At 37.3% G+C, this 16,258-nt stretch overlaps 1 protein-coding gene across 2 annotated transcripts; it reads left to right on the top strand.

The window, feature by feature from the left end:
* Positions 1-320: 320 nt before the first annotated feature.
* On the top strand, positions 321-14,095 carry LOC100760500 (gastric triacylglycerol lipase). 2 transcript variants are annotated; one of them, XM_027406761.2, is made up of 9 exons: positions 321-425; positions 573-690; positions 1,837-1,936; positions 3,002-3,111; positions 4,610-4,746; positions 8,397-8,543; positions 10,519-10,590; positions 11,048-11,119; positions 13,856-14,095. In XM_027406761.2, exons 1-9 carry the CDS (start codon positions 321-323, stop codon positions 14,093-14,095), a joined length of 1,101 nt encoding a protein of 366 aa, XP_027262562.1. The 2 variants fall into 2 exon arrangements, with proteins under 2 accessions (XP_027262562.1, XP_027262561.1); XM_027406760.2 differs by having other exon boundaries at positions 1,738-1,936.
* The last annotated feature ends 2,163 nt before the right edge of the window (positions 14,096-16,258 follow it).

Raw genomic sequence — 16,258 nt, 5'->3', positions numbered from 1 at the left:
CTAGGGGAGCTGAGACAGGTAGAGCTCTCTGACCATTCACCCAACTTATTCATCAAACTCCACACACACACACACACACACACACACACACACACACACACACACACACAGACACACAAAGAAACAATTGAAGTGAAAGTATGCTAAACATTAAATTTGCCAATGTCCATATTACCAAGGCTTATGCTCAACAGAATATAGTCAAACTCAGCCAATCCCACAATACTCTTGGAGGTAAAACAGTCACAAACTCTGAATGTTATGGAAGCATGTAGGTTAACCATAATATAGCTTCTCCTTTTGTTTCAGGGCAGTCCAAGATGTGGCTGCTGTTGACAGTAACAAGTGTGATATCTGCTTTTGGAGGCGCACATGGTTTAAATGAAAGACTGAGTCCCGAGATCCTTGAAGCAATGATGAATATTGTGAGTTATTAAGGGAGATTACTGGGATGAGAGCCATTATGGGTCTAAACTTTTAGTTAAAAATTTAAAATTCACTAGAAATACTTGTTAGATGCATTTTAAATTAATTAAAACATAAAAAATTTGTTTTTAAAATTTCTTCCCCAGAATCTGATGATAAATTTCATGGGATATCCAAGTGAAGAATATCAAGTTATGACTGGAGATGGCTACATTCTGGGGGTCTTCAGAATTCCTCATGGGAAAACACATTCAGAGAATTCAGGTATAAACTTCCTTCCTTTTCCTCATTGCTTCTTTTCTTCCTTGCCTTTTTCCCTTCCCTTCATCCATCTCTCCATCTGTCCCCACACTTTTCTTTGTTTTTCCCTTCATTTCTTTCTAACAATGAAATGAGTCTAGTTTACTCTGTATGCAATGCAAAGTTGTATTTCCAATCTTCAATAAGCAGCAATGAAGTCTACTGAGACAAAGGAATGAGAAAGTAATCATGATTTTAAAAAAGGACTATCAAAGGCCTCTAACCAATTTAAAGAAATCAGGGACAATTTCTTTCAACACAGTAGCTGAAATCCAGTGCATGGAAAGAGTTAGCCAGTTTGTATTGTAGAGGGAAGGCTGGAAGTAGCTAGAGGTCTATTTCCTAAATAGACAAAGGCCATTTTATTTTGATAACATTGTTAGATTTTCATCTTTCTCTCATTATAGAAAAATAATGAAACATAACTTTACTACTCTTAACCTACATTTACTCAGTGCTTAATTTCCTTAGATTATCATTTTAATATCTTTATTTACATTTAACTGACATGTAAGAGTAAATACATTTCATGTACACAATATAAGATGAGGATATAGTTCAACTGTACATTTGCATAGCATATGCAAGGTCCTGTGTTGATAAATCCAAATACACTAAATAAAAATAAAATTTATGTGCCAGAGTCTCAGTGGTTAAGAACCCTAGTTTCTCTTGCTTAGGCCTGGGTTCAATTCTCAGTACGCACAAGCTGGCTGCTCACAACTATACATAATTCTAGTTCTAGGAGATTGGATGCTATCTTCTGGCCACTGGAGGCTTCTGAAAACATGTGGCACACATAAATTCATACAGGCTTACACAAATGCATAAAAATAATAAATAAATGAACAAAGTGTACAATTTGATTAATTTTGGCATACCAGACACACTCCAGAAAAGATATTTTAGATGTCAAATACAAACATAACAAAATAAACATACTCAATTTGACCACATGTCTAACTACCATAAGGAATAACTTTATAATGTTTGAATAATCTTTTTCCTTAGGCAAGAGACCTGTGGTGTTTTTGCAGCATGGTTGGCTTACATCAGCCACAAACTGGATGGAAAATCTGTCAAACAACAGCCTGCCCTTCATTTTGGCAGACGCTGGTTATGATGTGTGGCTGGGAAACAGCCGCGGGAATCCATGGTCCAGGAGAAATTTATATTATTCACCCAACTCAGTTGAATTCTGGGCTTTCAGGTAAAGAAAGGATAATTTAAAATGAGTACGTACTTGAACTCTACAAGCATGGGCATTCTCACTTTTTCATTAGAGCCAATTACACTCCAGGTAGGAGGTAAAAAAAAAAAAAAAGCCATATCGTTTTAATTCAACATTTGAATCTTCTATACACCTCATTCCAAGGGGAGTTTTCCTTCAAATTTGCTATCATCTCTAGACCCAAAATCAAGAGATGCCTAAAAATTCTTTTCCAAATAAAATTAACAATACAGCAAAAGGGAGGATGCAAGGCAAACTCCCTGTTGCTAGAAAGCTCCATGGGGAGAAACCAAAAGCCTAGGGATGTGTCAGAACTGGAAGGAAGGGACAGCAACTTGCATCGGCATGAAAAGCCCCAAGTTTGGACACAGGAACGTTATCAAAGGCACCCAATTCCTTCTTGTGTCCCAGTTAAAAATGACTAATGGAGATGCATGGCAGAAGAGCATCTGGCTGATGCTGCTGAGGTACAAGGATGATTTTATGGTTTTGAGAACTGATAGGAAGCCCATGTGTACCATCTGGTGTAGTGGGGAAGAGAGAGACAGTGTCACAAGAGAACACTATTAATGTTGACGCGAACCGGATCTACAGAGGGTGTTGAAATTCATTCTGTTCACAAAGAGAAGCCACTAAAATTGTTCAATTCAAGAGTTTTCTCATTTTTCTTTTGTAATAGCTGATTTAAGAAGAATGTACTACAGGATGGGACTCAAGTTAAATGGAATCATAAAGTAAACTACAAGTGCTTGTTAATTCTGGTATTCCACTTTATGTATGAAAATAATTCCCACCCATTGATATTATCTTCATTAGATTAGATTGTAACCATTATGCACTGTTTGAAAAATATGGCCTTTGCTTACAAGCAACCTCCATCCCCTCAAAGGCATCTGACGCTGACTACAGGTTTTTAACTGGCAATAATTAAAGTGTCTAATTTTTCTGCTTTTTAGAAGAAATAGAGTTTCCTCAATAAATATGCTTGAATTTTAGAAAGCATAACAAGAAAATATGTTTTGTTGGTTTTACTTTTTCTTACAGCTTTGATGAAATGGCTAAATATGACCTTCCAGCCACAATCGACTTCATTGTACAGAAAACTGGACAAGAGAAGTTGCACTATGTTGGTCATTCTCAGGGCACCACTATTGGTAAGTAAAAGCACTGACTGGGTACAGTTTCTGTACCACTGCCCAGTAGCATAACCATTGCTATGCAACTTTATAAAATGTCATGTCCATGGCAATACAGTAACATGAGGACAATTAATCCTCATACCCTAGAGATGGATAAATGAAGCAGTGAGATAAATAACTCAGGCAAGTAGCATGAGCCTCTATGAATAGTCCAAAGTTATGGTTCAGATACCAGTCCAGGTCAACTGACTCTCACGGCAGCATGTTCCAGCATCCAGGCTGAAATTGTTTTTTTTTTTCTTTCATCATTTTTATGGAAACCAAATTATTTGTCCAAATAATATACCAAAGAAGATAAGTTAAAGTCTGTACCTTTATATTACTTATATGGAGGGGGACAGAAAAGTAACATTAAAAGTAAATGGAGTTCAACAAACCATGGTAATGTTATGGGAAATTATAACTCATGGAGGATTTTAGCGATTCTCAGAGGGCTTCTGAATTCATTTTCAACAGAAAAAATTCTGCAAACACTCTCTGAGTAGACACAGAAGAGTCATGTAATGACATAGAAGAGTCATATGGAAGGAAGTCTGTGAGAAAGCTGATATATAAGGACATCAGGAACTCAGTTTGGGAACACTCTATGTCATCTATTAAAGATTTGGGTAAAGATGTCAAGGATTAGTAATAAACTATCTGAAGTTAAAGAAAGAACACTGGACTAAAAACACTCCACAGGAGGCATCAGTCCATGAGACTAAGTTAAAATCCCAAAGAATCAATTCAGACAGCCGAGAGAATAGGTCTCAGCACAACAGAGTTATCCCTTCATTTTCAAGAGGAGAGTTCTGTGACAAAGGAAACAACGTTAGAGGTAGTGATAATGATATGCAAGCAGCCAGAATTCTGGAATCCAAAGGGAGGGCAGGTTTCCTACTTATCAAAAAACTATGTGAAATGATGTCTGAAAGGGAGTTGTTAGAATTACCTTCCTAGAAGTCATAGGCATCTTTGTTGTTGCAGATGGTGGCTTTTTGAAACAAGGCTGTCCTGTGTAGCTCAAGCTAACTTCAAACTCCTGACCTTCTTGACTCAGCCACCAGAGTGCTGAGATTAGCAGCATCTGACAAGAACTGTGTTTGGCTATCAGGAGCTTTTACAACATTAACGTTCTGTGACACACACTTCATCTAACTTAGTGTTTTCTCACTAACATGTTATAAAATTATTGAATGGTATTGAGATGAGTAAAACTGCTTGTCTTGACACTGAATTACTCGACTCTGCCTCTATCTTGAGTTAACTGAAGACTGAACTCAACTCTTCTTGTTCTTTAGTGGCTATTTTAAAGAGCCATCACTGTGCTCATACATATCCCAACAAACTAATGTGCCATTTTGACAGCTTGCCTCACACGGCATTTGCAGCAAGTCCAAAATAACATCACACTTGTGAAAACAGAACAGCACACATGCACACAGCTCATCACTGATGGTCTGTTCTATTTCAGGTTTTATTGCCTTTTCTACCAATCCCACACTGGCTAATAGAATCAAGACGTTTTATGCATTAGCTCCAGTTGCTACTCTCACATATGCACAAAGCCCTTTGAAAAAACTTTCACGTATTCCTGGGTATCTTTTAAAGGTATGTGATCTATTTTAGGTATCCAATTGCCTTTGGATTCCAAAGTGATCAAAATAAATAAATGTTCTTAGGGATGAACATATTCATATCAACAAACCTAAAGTTTGCATGTTTATATTATCTCTCTCTGGCATGAAAATTATCGACCCTCTTGCCTCTGAAATCCCCATCTATTCCTTTGGTTTTCATTAACTTACAGTGGGTTGTCAATGCTATGAGTGTTTTGCTTTCTACAAATATTCTACACACCTGTGTCAAGGTAGCAGCTTCACTCCTGCAATAGAGAATGGGGTAATAAACGACTAGAAAAAAAATAATCAAATAAGAATCCTAGTAGGGCTATAGAAACTTGCAAGAGGAGGAAAAGAAGGAAGAGGAAGGGGAGGGGAAAAATAAAGCAAAGAAATCAATGAATGAGCAAAAAGTAAATACTGTGCAACCTCCAAGTAAATGCTCTTGGGCTGTCTATGAGTTCTTGTCCCAAGAAATGGAAATTTCACAGGACAGTAATATAGACATGAATAGACCATGAATATTTAGTGCCTTGTTGAACAAGCCCACACAGGAATGTAATAATAGCACTTAGTCAAATGTTTAATGGCCTACTTTTCCTGTACTCATGCCAACACATGCAGGCACACCTGCACATTTGCACAATTTCCTTTAGAAGAATGATTTAGCCTGAGGCTGTAAATACTTTACAGTAATTGTATCTTTCCCTTCAGTATATTGTTCATTCACTTTCACTCTAAATTAGCATGCATACCTAAACCCAAAATCACTGCCTATAGCCAAAATTATTAACAAAACTTTTCCGCAAAACCTGTGAGAGTAAAATGACTGTGGCCATTTCCTGCTGCACTGAGCCTCTTGTTTCCACTTGTGCTCAGATAATCAGTTAGCAAGAGCAGAAAAATTGAAAGGAGAAGGTGTGTGGACATTAAATCACAGGCATGGATCAGAATTACAGGAATAACTTCATTACTAATTACTGAAACACTATTCCCTAGCCATGTTTTCTTGGGTATAAAATTAAGAAAGCAAAATGTCTCAAAGCTCAACACAATTGAGTCTAAAAATTTTTCCTAAAGATATCTGAGTCCCTATTTTCTCCTCCGATCTCATAATTTATTACTCAGATAACACATGTTGATATGTAATTATGACAATCTGTCTTATTATTTCATGGTTTGATTCCATAGCTTTTATTACTCCAGCTGGATTATAATTCTTTGTGTCTTATATTGCTCCAAGAGGCTATGCAGTTCTCAATTGCAATAATACACACCGAATGTTGTATCTGCACTTTCCATTTCACAATTTCATTGAGAGAATTAAATGAGAGAAAGAGGGGTGGGAAATAGCTCAATGGATACAGCTGATTGCCAAGTCTGACAACCTAAATTCAATTACTGAGGCACACTTAGTGGGAGGAGAGAGCAATGAACTCCTACAGTTTTCTCTCTAATCTCCACACACTTCCTGTGACACACATGTACCGCACATGCCTCTATACACATAATGAATATTTTATTTAATATTTGATATTGTAATAACATTTCCCCTCTGCTCCCTCCAAACACTCCCATGTATCCTTCCTTGATATCTTTCAAATTCATAGCCTCTTTATTCATTAACCGTTGCTACATGCATAGATACATATATTATGAATATAGCCTCCTGATTCTGTATAGTGAAACTTGTGTATATATTTTCAGGATTGACCATTTGGTATTGGATAAACAATTGGTTTCTGCTTCCCTGGAAAAGCACTCCAGTTCCCACTCCAGTTCTCAGTTTCTCTTAATGCCTATAGTTCCTTGTGTCAGATTGAGGCCTCATGGTCATTCCTCATGTCCACACCTGTCAAGTGTTGTCATCCTTGTTCAGCTCATGTTTAGGCAATCATGTTGGTGAGATTTTGTGGATGTAGATTCTGGCATTACAAAGGCACACAGTATCACAGCAAACTCACTGTCAATTTGGCTCTTACAGTCTTTCCATCCCTCTTACACAATGCTCTCTAAACCTTAGGTGTGGGGTGTTTTGTACATGCATCAGTTGGGATTTGGCTCCACAAGTCTGCAGTTTGACTGATTGTGGTTTTCTATAATGGTCTCTTGCCTGTTGCAACGAGAAATTTCCTTTACAAGGGGTCAGAACTACACTTATTTGTGGACATAAAGACAAAATTTTAGAATGTAGTTTGGGGTTATGCTGGTTTAGTAAAGTTGTGGTTGTAGATTATCCGAAGTCCATGACTTTCCTATCTCTGGGGAGTTAGATAGGTTTTCTATATCTGCATGAATTCCTCTTATTGAGGAATTCCAATTAGAAAGTTGTTGGTTGCAATCAAAGTACATGTGTGACCATGCAACCTTAGGGTTATCTTGCCATACTGCTCATTGATGTGGTTCGTAGGAGTCATAGCTGATTAGAACTATTAGTTGCTCCCGGTTCTTAGGGAGGAGCCATTCCTGTTAGTTTCAGCCCATGGGCTTCTGGTCCTATATGTGAATTGCTTCATGTCTTCAACAGTTGAGTCTTGTCGTTTACATCCTGGGAGCGAACAAGGACAATAGCAATAGTCTGTACTGTTTTGGAAGTCTCTTGGACAACCCTGATCAACAACTTCAACCAATCAAATGAGGGTTTCTCATGCATAGTGTTACGGTTTTCATTAGATGGTCTTTGGCTCTTGGAGAGAGTGTTATCAGTCCAGATGAGAAATTTTCATTTAAACTATATATATGTCTGTATATTTCCACAAAATTCATGTATTATAATAGCATCTGAGAAGTATGACATGGAGTCCTGTGTGCATATGCCAATGAGTGATATAGATAGGTAGATTTAGTTTTAGTTTGTTGAGAATTCTCCACACTGATTTCCAAGTGGCTGCACAAGTTTCTAATGCCCTCAACAGGAAGTGTAGAGCTCCCTTTCCCTGCATTCTACTGACAATAATTATTATTATTATGTGTTGCTTGTTGACCTTTGCCACTCTGACAGGGATAAGATAAAATCTTATAGTTGTTTTGATTTTCATTAACCTAATTGTTAGAGACAATTAACTTTCTGTGATATTTCTTAGCCACTATGTGTTGTTTGTTTATTTTTACGAACTCTCTACTCATGTTCTGGGTCAATTTTTTTTGAATGGGTTTCTTTTTGGTTTGGTTTGGTTGTCTTTTATATATTCTGGATATTAACCCTCTGCCAGAGGTATAACTAGCAAAGATTATTTCCCATTGTGTGGCCCTCCTCTTTGACTAATTGGTTGTTTCCTGTGCTGTGCAGCTTTTTGGTTTTATGAGGTCCCACTTGTCAACTGTTAGCCTTAATTCTTAGGCTAAGAGAGTCTCATTCAGAATGTCCTTTACTATTTCTATATCATTTATGGTACTGACAATGCTTTCTTCTAGAAGCTTAGCTGTTTGGGGTTTCACACTTAGGTCTTTTATCTGTTTGGAGTTGGGTTTTTGTGCATAATGAGAAATACTGGTCTAAAGGAGAGGAAATTTCTAAAACTACTTAGAGAATTAAAGAAAAACAAGCATAATCACTACCTGAATGAGTGTTTGCAGCAATGAAGAGGGCTTTCTACAGCTTGGAGGCTGCCATGTTCTAATGATGCTCTCATTTTTCAGATTATATTTGGTGACAAAATGTTCATGCCACACACCTTCTTTGATCGAATTCCCGGTACAGAAGTGTGTTCTCGGGAGCTGATGGATCGTCTCTGCAGCAACGCTTTATTCATTATGTGTGGGTTTGACAGAAAGAACTTGAATGTGGTATGTATGCTTTGTGGCCTCCATTATTCAAGACACTCTTCCCAAACACTTTTGATTGTTTTTTCATCATCACCTCAGAACTGTGCCCACAGCATTGTGGTAGAGTCCAGAGAAGTCACAAGCTACTGCTCATTCCAATTTCAGCTCTTGTTCCCATTCAAAACATGGCTGACTTTTGGCTAGCGTGGCATTTAGCTTCTGTGACAGAAGGGAATGAACCTTAATGCCAGGCTCTTCTGAGGAACAATGTATAGTCATCAAGTAAATGCCATGAAGTCTTTTAATACTGCTAGTCATAGCCATTCATTTGTAAAACACATTTCGGTGTAGCTATGAAACAGGTTATCCATATCTTGCTCTGCATTTTTACCCCTGGAGTTGGAGTTTCAAGGCTTATATGAGAAATTCCAATATCATGAGGGCCTTAAACATATGGATTCAAGTCAGCCTAATTTAAATTCTACTTTTGGAACTGACTTAAACTCCTGTAGTGGTTTACACACACACACACACACACACACACACACACACACACACACACCATGCTATTGTAAAGTTCAAATCACCTAAGGTATTTAATACAAACAGAACAGAACATAGCATAAAGCACATAACAATGATCATAGTATACATATTACTATTACTATTATACATACACACACTTCTGCTGGCTGATCATTCGTTTTGTTTTTGTGGTTTTGTTTTGTGTTATTAAGCATAGACCTTAGGAATTTTAAGACCATGCTATACTTATGAGATATATTTTCAGTATTTTTAAATAACATTTTTTGTGAGACAGCATCTTGCTAAATTTCCGAGTCACTCATTCTATAGCCAATGTAGGGCTATATCCTCTTGATTCAGCCTCTCAAGTAGCTGGAATTACGGGGTGATCTTGACTCTAATTTATATCTTTGAACTCCTAAAAAATGAATTTTAAGTTAAAGACATAGCTTACTAATTTCTGCATAATTGAGAGCATAGTAGTTAAAACACGGCTACTATCAGATGTAACATACTAATATCTGTACTCATTGGGAACACAGTAGTGAAAACAAAGCTACTACCTCCATGGAGACTAAGGAGTTTTAGTTGTCTTTCTCAGTGCTGATGATAAATACATTCACATTTGTTTATAATTTTCCTTTAGGTTTTACTTACGGTGGTAAGGGCCCCTTCTTGCTCTTTTCAATTTGAGGCTGTTTCTCTTTATGTATGAGGAATGTAAAAGAGAATCCTGGGCTTACTCCACAAAAACACAGATTGATTCTTTTATCATATCTATAAGAGTTTTCAGAGAAAGATAATAGCAAACTAGAGATATGGAAAAGAAACAAAAATAGAGCTCTTGTCTTCTGCATGCTGCTTATATAAAGGGAGGTCTCAGTCTCTTTGGTGATGGTTATCTTACTCCACAGTCTAAGACCCACTATTGAATTGGCCCATGCAATCTGGACTTGAGAATGCTAACAGGTCTGAGCAATGTGACTTAAGGACTAGATAGAATACTATAAGTAAATATATATGGTAACTCTTATATACATATGTGTGTATATATGTATAATTATTTAATATAAATTAAAATCATGAAAAGCAAGCAACCTGTATATAATATTTAACCTCTTGCACACTGATAACTAAATAGAAAGTTGAGAATTTAGGTTCAGAAACTAGGTAAAACTTTCTAGCCTCATACTGATGGTCACTATTCATGTGAACCTGATATTTATTTCTTTGGGTCTCAAAATCTGCTTTGAAAAAAATATAGAGCTGGTAAATCAGCTACCTTGCTCATCATGGTTAAAACAAGTGGTGTGCTTTGTAGATTCTAAGCTGTCATGCAACTGTATTGTTCATCCTTCCGTTAGAGGTTACCCTGCAACACTTGCTTGAACCAGAAAACTTAGCTACTGACTGTTTTTCAGAAACCAAGTATGTCTAAGCCTATGTGTATGTGTGTGTGTTTGATTCCTAGAGTCCTTTTGATGAGTACCCAGGTGATAATCCAGCAGGAACATCTGTTCAAAACATCCTCCACTGGGCCCAGGTATCATTATTTCAGTGTTGCTAGCATTCATTTTGTGGGATTGAACCTTAACCCCAAGCACATTCTTAAGATGTTCCTGACAGGCAATTCTTCTATGTACGTCAACCTGAAAAAAAAAAAAAAAAACAAAAACCTCTTAACCTGTGTGCATGAAAATCTTATGAAAACATGTGCTTTGAGTAGCAAAGAAATAATTATGTTTATGATTTGCCATGCAAAAAAGAAGTTGGAACAAAGCTGCATTTGCACTCACATATGTTATATATTGAACCCACATATCCTAGATGGTTAGTAATTATTTGGAATGAGAAAATATTTTCTCACTAATTTTAAAAAAAATGAAAATGAGGTATTTGGAGGCTGAATTGTTTTCAGGTGGTTTATAAGTTTTATCCAATTAATTTCAATTACTTGTAACTAATTTTTAACTTAATTTTTACATTTACATTTTCTTTAGGTTGCTAGAGCTGGGAGACTTCAAGCCTTTAATTGGGGAAGCCCATTCCAGAATCAGTTACACTACAATCAGGTAAGTTTCTTGAGAATGAAATTGTTTGCAATTTAAAAGACAGAGACATAAAAGTTTGGAAAGGAAAGTATGATAATTGGGTATCCATTTTTCAAAGTAATGTTGTTGTCCAGTTTCTTGTTATCCCACTACTCTACTCTGGAAATGGACCTCAGAGTCTTGCCAGATCACATGTGAAGATGTTCCATAAATTAACAGCTCGTGGTCCTTGCACAGCCCTGCTTTATAGTTCAGCCTCCCCACAATACGCTCTTCTTTCTGAAGTGGAACTGGATAAAGCAAGTTAACAATTATGTCCATTTATGAGTCTAGCTGGTTTACTCATGCATTAGCCTCGCCTTCTGGACAGCCAGACAAATGATTTTATGGAACACATTTCCAACTAGAAAAAAAAAAAGGTGGTGTGTTTTCAGGTCAGAGTTGGAAATAATTTTGAGCATGAAGGTGCCTTGTAATCTTCATACTTGCTGTGGTACAAAGGACCCAAATCCTGGAGTTGATCTAATTGGTGGCCAATACAAATTTGCACAATAATTCACAGAGTACGAAATTATTAGTAGGATATAACCCTTTGCTCAGGGCAAAATCTCTGATTATCATTGACTAATTTTGAGCAAGGCAAATAGTTTGTGAGCCACTCTTCCTATTTAAACAACCCAATTTTCTCCACAAGTTGTAGCTGAATAACCTTAATTTTCATTAACTGCCCTGACTCACAACTGAAAAGTGTATGTTTTCATAACAAGATTCTACAGATAAAGAGAAGCCCCACCCTGTTACTTATCTGATGTCTTTAAAAGATTTTTTCAGAATACTCTCAGATCAATTCAAAAAGTTCAGACTTGCTTTGAATTTACAGTGTTATTTCACTCTCATTCTGGGAACCAAAGTATTCAATCATAGATAGCCAAGCAAGAACCTGAGAACCAATCATCAAGTCTACCCTTCTTCCAGCCAATCACACATCTATTTAATTGTCATTGAAATCAGTGATGTTAATTTAGTAGCAGAGATGACATCTAGGAAGGTGTTTCCTCAATAGTGTGTAAGCAAAACAAAGTGTATTATAGATATTCTCCACATTTTAGCCAACATGTGAGGGAATGTAAGAAAAGGCATAAATTACTGTAACAATAATGTAATAAATGTTTTGCACATGTAAGTTGGTTTGTTCACAAAGTGTGAAGACACAAACTTTGGGGATATTGGATTTATATCCTGAAATAATATCTAAAAAACAAAAGTACCTAAGTAGAGTGTGTGTGGATATGGGAATCGTGGAAATGCCTATCTTGTACTACTTTTTGTTTTGTAAATCTTTATAAACTCATTGTGTTAATAGTGGTTTTCTAGAAATAAAAAGCCAGGTCAATAATGCTTTTTCTCAGGAATTGAAGCAATATTTAGTAAAATTATATGAGTGTGCAGAAGATACAGCTTATTACTGAACCACTGTTCACGCCATGATACAGGCAGTTCTTTTGTACAGGCCAAAGAGTGGTTTATAATAACCATGCCTTCAGCTTTGAGAAAGTGAGTATATTAACTATATTACAAGCAGATAGTGAGATGCACATAAAAAGAATCAACAGAGCAATAGAAAAACATCATTAAATAAGATACTAAAAACATCCAGCAGATACCCCTGGATCAGGCTGATTGAGAAGCCAAACAAAATATAACACCATTAAATTGCAGTTAAGAAACAACCAGCAGGAAATAGTGGGAGACATCCTGTTAAAGTACCAGATGGAGCTCTGTATCAAGAGTCCTTAGGAGAGTAAAGCATCCCCTCAGATGAGGCTGAGGAGTGAAAGAATGAGTAGGGAGCAGCAGAAAACCATCATTAATTCAGGCACTTACAACATCTAGCAGAAATGACTGAGGGAAGCTCTACTACTGAAAGAGTCATGCTGAGGTTCCTAATTGACAGATTGCCAAGGAGAGCAGCTTCTAATGAGGTCAGATAGCATATAAAAATATGCCAATATAATGTATACTGTAGAAGGCAATACAAAGTCAAAACAAATGACTCAGTATCCAGGACTGTTTGAGATCATGTTTCAGAGTGGTGGAGGCAATCTGCCAAAGTCATGATCTAGTCAAATCCTTGCTGATGTGATTAGATCAATGTGCAGTGTTTTCTATGTAAGCCTAGTCTATAATAACTCAGTGTTTCCCTATTAGGAGGGAGGCAGAAACAGGAGAATTACCAAAAGCTTGTTGGCCAGCTGGCTTGGCATATGCATCAGTGGATGGGAGAGACCCTGTCTGATGGATGCCAAGGACCAATATGAAGGCTGTACTCTAACTTGCACATGTGCACAGTGGTTTGCATGTACCCATCACACACACAAACCCAAGAATCTAGTTAAATCCTCTTTCTTCAGCTGAACTAAAATCTAGGTTTTTAATTGGTATGAATTCTCATAAACAGACCAACCATTTAGTTCTTAGTTTAGAACCAACAGCATCAACATCCCCTGAGTGTGAGATCTCTGACTTTGCTCCCAGATGTGCTGAGTCAGTCTTCATTTAAACAACAGTCCTAGCAGATTGACAGACCTATTAGAAGTTGAGAAGCATTTGTCCAAACTATGATGTTTGTTTTGCTCTGTGGGTAAAGGTGATTTCCTTGAATAGATCATTAGATTTTATTTGGAACTAATACACAATTCATACTGGTTCTGAATTATGGTTGCCTAAACTCCACGTCTTTTACCTGTCATGTTTTAGAGCACACCTCCTGATTATGACGTGTCAGCTATGACTGTGCCAATTGCAGTGTGGAATGGTGGCCACGACATCACGGCTGATCCCCGAGATGTTAGCATGCTGCTTCCCAAACTCCAAAACCTCATTTACCATAAGGAGGTTCCCCGTTACAAGCATCTGGACTTTCTCAGGGCCATGAATGCTCCTCAAGAGGTTTACAATGAGATCGTTTCCATGATGGCAAAAGATCAAAAGAATTAGTTACGTGTATTCCAAAATCCTTTCTTCTTTCACACAGTTTCCCAGTGTTTAAAAAGAAAACGTATCACTGTAATTTTGACTTTAGAAATATATTGGCATCAACAAAGTTCTCATTTGTCATTTTGTTTTTTTAATTTATTTAAAGAAATACAACATTTCATTTGGGAGCTTGGATTAGAAACACCTAAGAAAGTACATTTCTGGGACAGGGTGAAATTTTGCAAACTTCTTTTCTAAACTCAGTTTAGATTCCGGGGAGCCATGGTTCATTCAGAATCCTGAAACTGAATGACGACTTTTCTCATGTGTCTTATCATGATAAAACTGCTCCAAACCACCATTCATGACCACTGCTGTGTCCACATGCTGAAAAATATCATGTACTCCTCTCTGTGAGACTCATGAGAAATCCTACTGTACTGAGTACGGTTGAGGAATCCAGAAACAATTCGGATGCAAACTCAGGAATCTCGGAGATGCACAGTGTGCCCTTCATTACTCAAGACCTCAACCACAAAACAGTCACCACCCAGCAAAACTATTTTAAAAGTCCCTGGCAATGTCCTGGTAACTACAAGAAGATGTAGAGACATTCCTTGTAGCATATGAACCAAAATAGACATCTGCCACAGGTTGGTAAAAAATAAAAAAGCTCCAAATTTGGAAAACACCCAAAACATCCCTAACATATGAGTTTTATTATCACACTCCCATTTTCAATGTGGCTTCAGGTTCTATGTAACTAATGCTTTTGATTTCTACTTTTTGTCCAGAGTATGGTCAAATAGATGAGATATATTAAGTAAGGTTTGTTTGTTGCCTGGGTAATGAGTAAAAGACAGAGAGCCTTCACAAAAATGTTCCTTTTCGTTGTGTTTTCCTGCCCCATGCCTTTTGCTAGGACTCTTAAGGATTTCTTATGTATTGTCCATTTCTCCTTCATTCTTATCAGGAGAGATATTTTTAAGAGGGGATCACTTAAGAGCCTTTAAAATTTCAGTGAATAATTAGTGATAAATACTTGTGGTGGTTCCATCAGTTAAGAACCAAACATGTTCTCTATACCATCCTGAGAAAGCATAACTATTGCATTCTTAAGTTTCTGGCATTTCCAACCCTGATTGCCTTATTTTAGCCCATGTCTAACAGATGAGGGCAGTGTGGATCTTGTTCTCCGAACTGAGGTAAAGGTCACTGTATTTGCTTCCACAGCATCTCACTTACACTCTCTCCATTGCTACTCTGAAGTGTGGGCATATCCCCAGTGTTGGGGGGAGGCTACTCACATGGGATTCCTTTGCCCATCCCCTGGATAACATCTCATCATATAAAGCTCAACAGTGCCAAGTTCACAGACACCATTCTCACTTCTCTGAATCAACAAAAGTCAAGCAAATGAAGTGTTTCCGGCTACACTGGAATGCGTCTTTGGAGTCAGCTTTGAACCTCATTTTCCCCTTAAGGGTATAGAAGATTAAATCTATTTAGTATTAGTATAGTTTGATGAACTTATCTGTATTCTTTGTTATTTCCACTTTCTCTGTCATTCCTGTTCCACCTGTGGCTTCGGCCACTTCCCTCCTCCCGCAGGATCAACTTTGAAATGATAACTTCTCTTATCCACATAATGATACCATTATCATGTCAAAAACGTCCTTAAAGTTACATATCCAATCAGCTCAAATGCCTCAGCATCTCACAAGTGTGGAGCTGTTTAAAAGAGAATCCAAGCAAGATCTATGCATATATATTTTTAAATTTATGTTTCTTCTCTCAGTGGATACATCCCTACTACAGCTTTCTCCCCATCCACTCCTCCAAGTTCCCCTCCCACACACATTCCCTGTCCAGGGTATTGCTAACCTTGTCTGGACTCTACCTACTAGATGCCAGTAGCACTCACACACTCCAAGTCACTGTAACAAGTATGTCTCCAGACACTGCTAAATAGTTCCTGAGGTGCAAATTGTCTACTTTGTGTAAACTTTAACCTTGATGATGCTGTATGCTTAATTTGCTTCACAACCAACTATTTTATTTTTACATCTACTGCGGCACAATTCGTTTCTTCATGTATTAAGAACTTTTGTAGATAAAATTTAATGTCTCAGTGACCACATATTTCAAATCACAGACAGGTCTAGAAATGTATGCCATTAAAAA

The sequence above is a fragment of the Cricetulus griseus genome, chromosome 3 (genome assembly GCF_003668045.3).
Source record: "Cricetulus griseus strain 17A/GY chromosome 3, alternate assembly CriGri-PICRH-1.0, whole genome shotgun sequence".
Lineage (NCBI taxonomy): Eukaryota > Metazoa > Chordata > Mammalia > Rodentia > Cricetidae > Cricetulus > Cricetulus griseus.
Note: the sequence above shows the minus strand (reverse complement) of the source record. Positions and strands in the feature narration are given on the sequence as shown.

Coding starts and splice junctions, on each gene's coding strand:
- LOC100760500 (XM_027406760.2), top strand. CDS start 321: ATGTGGCTGCTGTTGACAGTAACAAGTGTGATATCTGCTTTTGGAGGC. Junction 426..572: donor TTGAAGCAATGATGAATATT/GTGAGTTATTAA, acceptor TTTCTTCCCCAG/AATCTGATGATAAATTTCAT. Junction 3,112..4,609: donor TTCTCAGGGCACCACTATTG/GTAAGTAAAAGC, acceptor GTTCTATTTCAG/GTTTTATTGCCTTTTCTACC.